This window comes from Notamacropus eugenii, chromosome 3 (assembly GCF_028372415.1).
Source record: "Notamacropus eugenii isolate mMacEug1 chromosome 3, mMacEug1.pri_v2, whole genome shotgun sequence".
Lineage (NCBI taxonomy): Eukaryota > Metazoa > Chordata > Mammalia > Diprotodontia > Macropodidae > Notamacropus > Notamacropus eugenii.
In genome coordinates this window covers 319,464,791-319,474,982 of record NC_092874.1, presented here as the reverse complement: position 1 = coordinate 319,474,982, position 10,192 = coordinate 319,464,791, and the positions used below count along the sequence as shown (strand labels likewise).

Sequence of the window (10,192 nt, the reverse complement as noted above, 5' to 3'; positions counted from 1 at the left end):
ACGCAAATTGCACAATGAATGTCTGTGTGTGAGTCAGGGATGACATCCACATTTAGGGAAAGCTAAATTTTATTTTTTAAGACAACCATGGATTAAAGATGATCGTAAATTAACTCCAGGTGGAGCCAAAGAAAGAAACTGACTGTTTTGGGGCCCAGACCCCCAAATTAAACTATGTGTGAGTACCCAGTTTGAGGAGCTAGGCTATGGAATTACACTTATGGGTTACCAAGATCTAGGATCATCAATGGGATCACAGAGACTCTGGAGAACTTCCCAGGAAGGAAAGATCTTTGGGCTAAACAGGAAGTCTGAGGAGAGGTGTTTGTTTTGGGGTTCCAGTGGCACTGAGAGATTCTCTGCAAAGTTTGAGGGGACAATACTCAAGGAAGTGGAAGGGTGAGAGCAAGACACAAATAGATGTGTGTGAACCAGCAACCCTGTATAAAGATATAGCAGAGGAGTGGATGCCAGGCATTGAGATTATACACCAAGTGTGGGGAACCTTTGGCCTCGAGGCCACATGTGGCCCTCTAGGTCCTCAAGTGCAGCCCTTTGACTGAATCCAAACTTCACAGAACAAATCCCCTTCATAAAAGGATTTGTTCTGTAAAACTTGGACTCAGTTAAAAGGCTAACTTGAGGATCTAGAAGACCCCATGTGACCTTGAGGCTACAGGTTCCCTACCCCTGGACTACACCAAACCAGCAATTCTACTCAGCACACCTCATCTTTCTCCTGTATTCCCAGAGCACAGAAATGACTGGCTTTAATCTCTATTGCAGCCTTGTTTTAAGTGTTTATTATTTGATAATGATAATAAATTACATGGCCAGCAACAGTGATTTTTCTAAGCCTATAAATTTGGGGTTTGAGAGAAGGGAAATTAGGTGATGGGAGAAAAGATTTCTATGGGATGGGGTAGATAGAGTTTCTGCAATTTTGGTAATTAAAAAACCCAATAGACTGCTTTGAACCTGAAGAGACTGAGCAGTGTGGGGTGGGAAGGTTGGTATATTTCTTCCTAAGAGCACCTGAGAGATAAGCTAATGACCTGTATCACATGCTCTACATATATAATTAGGGCTTTGGGTTCTTCAGTAACCAATCCTTTTCTTCATTTCAACCACAGCGGATCCTAATTGGACAATGACTAAGAGCCATCGACTTCTAGCATATAGTGAGTGCTCAGAAATGTGTTGAATTAATGAAATGGATAGGCAGAAAGCCAGGAGATAGAGAACTGGGTTCGATTTTCAGCTCTGCCATCAACTCAGTGTGGCCTTGGGCAAATCCTTTCTTTTCTGCACCTGCTTCTTCCCTTGTTAAAAAAAATGTGGCCAGGATAGTCTTTAATGAATGTTTCAGCTCAAATTGTCTAATTCACTAGGGCCCTTTGTGGGCTCAGTGGTTCCACAGAACCACGCAGAACCTAAGATCTAGGGGTGAGAGAGAGAGAGAGCTCACAAGGGTCCTTCCATTTCCACGGCAGAACAAAGCTTTGTGTTTCCGAGTTCAAAATTAAGGGTGTGTGTTCCAGAAGTAAAAGAATCAGAATTGGCAAAGGCTGGAAGGCCAGGCTCCTGACTTCCCTTGCTAAATCACAAACACAGGAAGCCACTTTGTGAAATAATGTGTTTATATAGAGATAGGTGAGGACAGCAGTGAGGGAAACCCAGGACACTCGGAAAGTACCCTGAGGCAGAATCTGGATCCTCAATTTTCTTGGATCTGGTCTCATTCCCATTAAGCTCTTTGTTTTCTCAGTAAAATGCAAGTGCTTTTAAAACCTAGAGAGGGATTCTATTACCCACATTTGGGGAAACCTAGACAAGAGCCCCTACACTAAGCTGAATATCCCCTGAAAGTCTACTCCTGTAGATAAGGTTAAGACTCCACTTCCACCCCACCGTCTCCTTCCCATGAGGGGAAGCACTAATTCACTATACACTCCTTTCCCTCTCCACATTGCCCAGAAGGATGGAGCTTCAGGAATAGTTGTTGGGCTACTTTGGGGAAGGAACTCTCCTCCAGGAAGTCTTGTTGATTTTTTTTTTTTTTTTGGAAGAGGGAGAACATCTCCCTTGAGATCTTGCCACTATGTGATAGGTGTGGACCTCCAGGAACGGGCTCTATTTAATGGGCACCTGGACACGTGCTCCATTCTTGAACCTTTTAACAGGATCTTACTGTGCCAGTCTCTATCTTCACTTCAGCAAGGTGAAATTCTGATCAGAATTCCAGATTTGCAAATCTGTCCCTCATTATGAAACGAATTAATTAACCGGCTACCTGATTGCTAGCATTTTGACTCTAGCTTGCTGTTTCATCACTCTCAGGATAGGGATTGGCTCCGTAAAATCCTGTTAACAGATTCAAGAATGGGCCGAACCTCTCTTTGCACTCTGGAGTCCAGTTAAGGGCGGGAGCCTGCTGGCCCTGTGCTCTCCCTACAAGGCCCACTGTGCTGGGGATGCGTTCCATTCTTGAGTCAGGCTCTAGAGGAGGGAAAGGACCTCCCTTTGGGCCTCCCTGGGGACCCGGGTTTTGCAGAAGGGGAGGGGAGGACTTCCCCCAGCTGTGCGGTCTCTCCTCGTACCGGGCTCTTTCGAAGCGGTGAGGCCTCTCTTGGAATGGGGTTCTAGACCTGCGGCGGGACCTTCTCGTGAGGGGCGGGGGCTCATCCGAAGAGCTTGAGGAAGCAGGGCTGGCAGTACGGCTTGTCGGCGCGCTCCTGGAAGGAGCCCTTGGTGAGCGGGCGCAGGCAGAAGGTGCAGGTGAAATGATCCGGGTGGAAGCGGCGCCCCAGCGCGGACACGCAGCGGCCGGTGACCGGGAGCCCGCAGGTGGCGCACAGGGAGCCGCGCCGGGCGTGGAAGTGGCTCTCGCAGAGCGGCCGGCCCTCGTGCTCGAAGAAGCTGCCTCCCGAAAAGGGCGTGAAGCACTCCTGGAGGGCAGGACGCGAACCCACGCGGCAGCTCAGCGGGCTGCGCTGCCCGGGCTCATCTCTTCCTCCCAGGCTCGCCCCAGCCCTTCTCGATCCCCCCTCTCACCCTGCACACGAAGCAGTCCGGGTGCCAGAGCGCGCTCAGCGCCGAGATGTAGTTCTCCAGGATGGGCCCCTGGCAACCTTGGCAGCGAGGGGCGAACAGCTGCAGGAAATCTCGGCGGCAATACGGGCGGCCCTCCCGCTCGTGGAACCCTGGGGTCCGGGCAGAGAGGGGTGGAATCAGGGAAGGATCAGCGGTGGGTGCCCAAAAGGTGGGACGTGGGGCAGCTTGGGAGGGAGAGGGAATCACGACGAAAGGGGGCGGGGGAGAGGACGAGGGGGAAATGGCTGAGAGGTGGGCCTCGGAGTGTGGGGAGCGGGCTGCTTGCGGCTGGGGACCCCGGGACCCTTTCTCACCTTCTTCCCCGAAGGGCTCCCCGCAGCTGACGCAGCAAAAATGTTCAGGATGCCAATGGGTGTCCAGGGCGGTGACCATCTTCTGTAATAATAATAACAATGCACGTTTCTGGAGCAGCTTTAAGGTTTGCAAACTGCTTTATATATACTGTCTGAAGGGAGGTGGGGTGAATGGAGGGAAGGGAAGGGAAGGGACTCAGGTGTCTGGAAGTGCAGGGCTTCCTAGAGTTATAAGACTTCCGGAGTGAGGCGGGGCGGGGGGGGGAGCGCCGGAGAGGGAGTAGAAGAGCCCAAGAGAGACTGGGCGAGGGTGAGGGATGCTGGAAGGGCCCTTGGACGCTCCACGGCTCACGTGGCGAATGGGCTGATTGCAGAGACCGCAGCGCGGGGAGAAGCGCTCGAAGTAGCATTCGGGGCAGTAAGGGGCACCGTCCTTTTCAAAGAAGCTGCTACCGCCCAGAGCCACGGAGCACCCTCCGCATAAAAAGTGCTCTGGGTGCCAGGTCCGGCCTAGAGCTGTCACTACCTGCAAGGAAGAAGTGGGTCATGGTCATACAGACACATCAGAGCCCAGCGTGTGTCTCTGTCCATTTACCAAGTGGAACCCTGGTCCCCTCCGAGCACCCAAGCATCTCAAACTCCCTATGCCTCCAATTTTATTGTAGCAATACAGAATTACAGCTAAAATGGATCTTTATTTATCCCAGCCTGCTCATTTTATAAATAAGTTACTTAAAGGTTAATCTTTCCTCCTAAACACATTCCTCCTTCTGACTTCACACCTTTTGTGTGTAGCAGCTCATTCACTCCGAATGAACACCGTTTCTTAGTTTAATGGGTTAGAAACCTTGACTCCACTCTCTCACTTTCAGCTCTCATATCCACCAAATACCTCTCAACACTGCCTTTTCTTTGCCAGTTCTCCTCAATATAATACTAACTGTTACCCTGGTACAGGACCCCGTCACCATCCATCTAGTGTTGCATGGGTCCTTCTGGACTTCACAATAACCAGCCCTTTCCTCCCTCACTCCCTCCATTCTTCACACTACTGACAGAATCATCTTTCCTACACAAAGATTTGGTCATGTCATTTCCTTATTTCTTTCCCACTCCCCTAAGATAATACCCTTTTCCTAGCACTTCTAAAAAACTTCATAAGGTATCGTTTTATATTAAGGTTACGTGCCACATCTTCCTTACTAGTCTGTAAGTTCTATGAAGACAAATGTTATATCTTATCTAAACTGACTCTTCTCCCAATGTTTTCTGCATACAGTAATACTCGATGGGTCTGAGATCTCCCTTTCTCCAAGGGTCCTGCAGATTGTGATTTCATGGTCAGTTACAAGGAAAAGGAGAACTGAAGGAAGTCCATTAGATTTGACAACCAAAAAATGTGATCAGTTTGTGGCCTTTGAGAGGAGAGTTTCAGTAGAGTGGTGGGAACACAGTGAAAATGCAAGGGGCTGAAAGCTGAGTGGGGGATGAGGAAGGGAAGGCAAAGAATGCAGACTGTTTACTTTTGTGGCAGTGTAGGAGGGAAGAGAGAGAGGGATGACAGCTTAAGGGGAAAGGGTCAAGGGAATTTTTTTTTTAATTTTTAGGAATGATATGAGAATATACAGGGTTCCAAAAGTTTTGGGTACATATAACTATATCTCATAAAACATATACGAAATATGTATGTATGTACATATATATATATATATGTGACAAAAGGTATTAAGCTATTAAAGCTTAAAACTACATTGAGATGTTTTTAGAACATTGTGTGCCTGTGTGTGTGAAAGAGTGAGACAAGAGATAGAAAGAGAGAAACATATATGTATATTAATGAGGTGGAAGCTGTATATCATAAAACTTTATATATACATATATACATATATACATACATACACATATAGAAAATATATAAAATTCAAGAGAATAGATTATTAATGAAGTTATATCCTAGAAGGAATGGAATCAGGATCCCAGATAGAAGGGGCAGCCTTAGTTAGAAGAACAGCTTGTCCCAGTCTCATAAGGGCAGAAAGTTAATAATAGCTAATATTTATATAGCTCTTTAAGCTCTGAAAAGCACTTTACATCTATTATCTCATTTTTATCCTCACAACAACTCTGTGAGGTAAATGCTATTATGACCTTCTTTTACCTCTGTGAGGTAAATGCTATTATGACTTGACAGATGAGGACACTGAAATATGGGTTATGATTTGCCCTGGCTCACACTGCTAGGAAGTGTCTGAAGTAAGACTGGAACCCAATACTTCCTGATTCCAAAGTATAACACTGGCGTATACATCCTGCCCCTAAAGACAAGTTTTGAGTTGAGAACAACCTGATCTCAGTGAAACAGGAGGTGAGATCATCTGCTGAAAGTATGGAGAAGTTGGGGTGTCAAAGGATGTGTGAGGTCTAGAACAAGAGTTGCGTGGAATGGGAAAGTAGTCGATAACATTTTTATAACTCTACAACAGAAATCCATAGCCTAGTTTGTTGTGTATGTCCTGTTGTCTATGTATCTGTCTTTCCTCCCTCCTTCCCTCTTCTGCTTTGGGGGCCTTACTCACCTGCCCAGCAATGGGTTTATTGCAGGAACCACAAAGGCCCTTTGCCTGGGTGGGGACTCCCTGTCGACTGAGGTCTGACTGCAGCAACCCCAGCATGGTGTCCAGGCTGCCCTCTGCAGCGGATCCCGAGGTGGGCGTTGGGGTGGTGTCACTCACTGAGCTCAGCTCTGGCTTTGGGGTAGGCCCAGAAGCAGGAAGCTATTAGGGTATAAAATAGAGGTACCTGCTTTTGGCTCCCATCTGCCACTGAGCTGAAGGGGGTGGGCCTGGAGACAGGGGAAGAGTTGTGATGACCTCTCACAGTTAAGTGAGGCCAAGGATCACAGTGGCTGGGACTAATCAGAACCAATACCCTCCTCCCTGGAGATGCTTGACCCTTTCATTCAGCTCACATGGTTCTGGACACGGAAATCAGAAAGAGAAGCCATCAACTTGTCCAATTCCAGGGTAGCTGAGGTGGCTGAAGGTTTTGGCAATTGCGGCGTTGGGCTAGGGGGGCTGCAGGGAGATAGTTTGGGTCAACAGCTTCCCCCATTTCTTAGTCCTTCCAGGTCTCAGACCCAAGAACCCTAGCTCTCAGTCCTCCCTCTTACCAGACCCTCAACCCCAAAGAATGCAGGCCTCTGGATCTGCATGCTTCCCACTTCTACCCCCAACCTGGGAATCCATCTACCAGGCTGTAGCCCTTCCAACCCTGTTCTCCAAGAGCCTCACGTGGTGGGCCTTTTCTTTTCCTCAGATTGCTCTTCCTTTCGTTTCCCATCAGCTGCCTTGCTGGATGGGAACTGGGACATGATTTCATCTGGTTGGAAGGAGGGGTTGTTAGTCTCACTACTATTACTTGCCTCTTCCTGCCTCTTCACCTTGTCCTCAATTCTCCCTCTTCTTACCTGTGATATTGAATTGAGTGGCATTGAGCTCCTGCAGCAGGCGGTCTAGCTCACAAAGCCCAGCACCAAGGACACCACTGGAGGAAAATGGGGGTGCCGCTGGCTTGGGGGAACGTGGCTTACACACGGTGCTAGAGCAGAGAGGGAGAATGGGAGGAGAACTCAGAAATAAAAAAGATTCAGACCAGAGCCCAAGTGGCATGGAGGGAGGAAGCCCTTTGGACCTGGAGAGGGGTAAGCTTCAGTCCCACCAGCCTCTAAAGGACATTCCCAGTCACTTCACCTGTATAGATGGTCTTTGTCTCCTGAGGCCCCAGAGGTTTCCCTGGTCACCTTCTACAGAGGAAAGCAAAGGTTGGAGAAGCTCTTTGAGAATATGACCCCTCCCCAACCCAGGAAACCTAGAACCTTAACTCTGCTTTTTTTACCTGCTGCTGCTGACTATGAGGAGGAGCAGTGTTGGCTTCTTGGGGCTGGTCCCTAAGAGCCCCAGTCCGGGGAATGTGGGATGTTGTAGACTCCAGGTCGGACAAAAGAGCATCTGTGAGAAGACTCTGAATGAGTGAACTAGAGGGTTACTTAAGGGGTTGAATTGGTCTGGGTTAGAGGAGGCAAATGTTTGAAAGGGATCTAAAGTAAGAGTTGGGGTCAGAAACCAAAAAGTAGAGAATCACAGTGTCAAAGAGGCTGCAGGGAAACCATACAAGGGTAAAGCTGGGAACACCACAGTATGGCCGAGCTGTTTCATCCTTGGCCAATCCTGGGAGCTGTGCCAGGTTGGGTGTTTTCTTCCAGCCATGAAAGTCTTTATATTTGTATAGCAATTGTGTCATCTAATCCTCAAAACAACTTCTATGAGGTCATAGGATTATAAACTGTTAACAGACATTATAGATCATCTAATCCCCTTGTTATATATCCCAACCTACTCATTTTACAGAGTAGAAAACTGAGGCCCAGAAAGTTAGTGATGATAGTTGACATTCAAAGAACATCTTACAATTTATAAAACATTTTCCAGTCATCTCATTTAGCCTTCATAACAAGACCCTGATACAGTTATTGCCATCTGATAGATGGAGGAAACAAGCTCAGAGAGGTAAAGATTGGTCAAAGGTCAGGCAGGCAGTAGTAACAGCTAAGATTCTGACTGGTTTTCTTGTTCAGTCTTGCCTTGGTGATCCCATCTGTTTTGTTTGTTTTTCTGGCAAAGATTCTGGACTAGTTTGCCATTTCCTTTGCTAGCTCATTTTACAGATGAGGAAACTAAGGCAAGCAGGGTTAAGTGATTTGCCAAGGGTCACCTTGCTAGATACCAGATATCACCACATCTGGTGATACCAGATTTGAACTCAGGACGATGAGTCCTCCTGATTCCAAGCCCCATGCTCCATTTGCTTCACCACCTAGCTGCTCCTTGGAGTCAGAAGATTTAGCTTCAAATCCACCTCTGACACTTACTAGCTAGGCGACCTTGGTCAAGTCAGTTTATATTCCTTAAGCCTGTTTCCTCATCTGTAAAATGAGGGGATAGGATCAGATGGTCTCTGAGAGAGGCCTTCCAACTGTAGATCTATCATTCACAAAGAAACAAGTGGAAATCAGAGGGGCAATTTTGTGTGATGGATAAGTCACAGGGTTGGAGTTAAGAACAGCTGAGTTCAAATCCCAACTCAGAAAATCACTTAACCTCTCTGGGCCTCAGTTTCCTCATATGTAAAAATAAAGAGCCTCCAAGGTCCCTTCTGGCTCTACACCTATGACACTATGAGGTAAATGTATGTCTCGAATTCCAGTGTTGCAGGTGTTATCTGGACACTAAGTCCTGGACTCTTTTCTGGATGCTTTATTGGCTCTTTCACGTTATTGTCAGGTTGTACCTTGTGCAACTCAACTTTACAACTGGCCCTTTCTCACATTTTAAAATTTAGACTCCTGACCTCAGTTTCCAATTGGTTGATCTATGCCCCTTCTTCCAAACCTTTTCAGAGGGACCCCTTATCCTTCTTCTCAGCCCCCTCATTAAGTAATCTGCCAGACGCCCACACTCTTATTAGCTGTTTCCTCCAACTAGGACTCTTGCATTGGCTTACCTACCAAAGACCACAATACGTGGTCCAAGAGGGGATAAGGGGGAGGTGGAGGCACCTGGTAGGGGAAAGAGAAACAGTCATCGGGAGAGAAGTGTACCTCCTGGTGGCCTGACTCCCCCTCCTAATCCCTCTCCCTCCTCCACTTCTGCCTTTCCTCTATGACCCAGGTATCTTGCCGTCCTGCTCGAAGCTTTCTTCTGCAGACCCACACCCAGGAATCCTCCCTGCTACCAACCTAACGCCTCCCCTCTGCTCCCCTCTCAGAACCCAGGTATCTGGTTCCTCCGCTCCAACCCCTGGTCCCTCAGCCTTTCGACCAGTAGATCTCAGTTCCTCGGGAGAGAAAGGGGAAAGGATTGGAGAAAAATGCAGGAAGGGAGAGGCAGGAAGGGAGACGTGGAGCTGGGCAGGAGGAAGAGAGGGAGGGGAAGAGAAAAAGGGAGAAAGAAAAGGGAAAAGAGAAAGACGGAAAGAAGCAGTGAGAGGCGGGGAGTGGCCCAGGAGAGAGAACTGAGAAATGGAGAAATGAAAGGAAGAGAGCAAGGCAGAAGAAGCAAAGACGAATAGAAGTGGGGAGAGACATGGGTGGAGGTGCGGTGCAGGGAAGCAGAAAGCGAGCTCCAGGGAGAAGGGACAGTGTGATGGGGTTGGGGGAGGCAGATGGAGACATCTCGGGCTAGAAGGAGGGGCTCGTGGTCCCGGGGCTTCTAGCCCCACTCACCCAGGTCCTCCATGGCTGGGGTGCCCGGCTGGCTGGCTGAGGGGTAGCAGCAGGGCGGGGGCTGTGTCCGGTTGGGGGGGGCGGGAGACAGCGGGGGGGAGGGGGGGACGTCCGGGAGAGGGAGGCCCCGGCCGTGACCATGTAAGGAAGCGGGGACCAGATGGGATGGGGGGCGGGAGATGGGAATTAGCGGGGAGAGAGGCTGGAGAAGGGGGCCTGAGGGGAGCCGGAGGGGGTGACACACAAGAATAGGGCTGGCGGGACACACCCTCGCAACAGCCACACCCCAGCTAAACACTCCGGAGCGGTGGGAGCTTAGGCTTGGAACTGAGAAGCAGCCACAAAGGAGAAAGCCGGAGGGACAGCAGTCTGCAATCTGAGAGAGAGAAGCCCAAGGAAACCTTCCCTGGACTGCGGAAGCACCTCCAGAGAACAGCCTATTCAGACACACGGAAATGGAAATGAAAACTCAGAGGAAGACAGATCGGGAGGGATGGAGATACTC

The 10,192-nt window shown here is 48.8% G+C and overlaps 1 protein-coding gene across 3 annotated transcripts; it reads right to left on the bottom strand.

Annotated features, from left to right (window-relative positions):
- Positions 1 to 1,622: 1,622 nt before the first annotated feature.
- TGFB1I1 (transforming growth factor beta 1 induced transcript 1) lies at positions 1,623 to 9,843 on the bottom strand. Of its 3 annotated transcripts, none has more exons than XM_072596831.1 (12): positions 9,688 to 9,843; positions 8,967 to 9,021; positions 7,302 to 7,414; positions 7,157 to 7,209; positions 6,874 to 7,004; positions 6,698 to 6,785; positions 6,376 to 6,481; positions 5,984 to 6,181; positions 3,760 to 3,933; positions 3,408 to 3,489; positions 3,055 to 3,203; positions 1,623 to 2,948 (listed from the first exon to the last, which is right to left on the bottom strand). In XM_072596831.1, the coding sequence occupies exons 1-12, from the start codon at positions 9,826 to 9,828 to the stop codon at positions 2,682 to 2,684; spliced, it is 1,557 nt and encodes a 518-aa protein (XP_072452932.1). In that variant the 5' UTR covers positions 9,829 to 9,843; the 3' UTR covers positions 1,623 to 2,681. The 3 variants fall into 3 exon arrangements, with proteins under 3 accessions (XP_072452932.1, XP_072452933.1, XP_072452934.1); XM_072596832.1 differs by having other exon boundaries at positions 8,971 to 9,021; positions 9,688 to 9,715; XM_072596833.1 differs by lacking the exon at positions 8,967 to 9,021 and having other exon boundaries at positions 9,688 to 9,834.
- Positions 9,844 to 10,192: the final 349 nt, after the last annotated feature.

What these genes read in the sequence shown, in the direction of transcription:
- TGFB1I1 (XM_072596831.1), bottom strand. Translation starts at nt 9,828, where the DNA reads ATGGTCACGGCCGGGGCCTCCCTCTCCCGGACGTCCCCCCCTCCCCCC. An exon ending in GACAAAGACCATCTATACAG is followed by an intron (nt 7,005 to 7,156) that starts GTGAAGTGACTG and finishes TCTCTGCTCTAG; the next exon opens with CACCGTGTGTAAGCCACGTT. An exon ending in CGGACTGCTTCGTGTGCAGG is followed by an intron (nt 2,949 to 3,054) that starts GTGAGAGGGGGG and finishes CCTGCCCTCCAG; the next exon opens with GAGTGCTTCACGCCCTTTTC.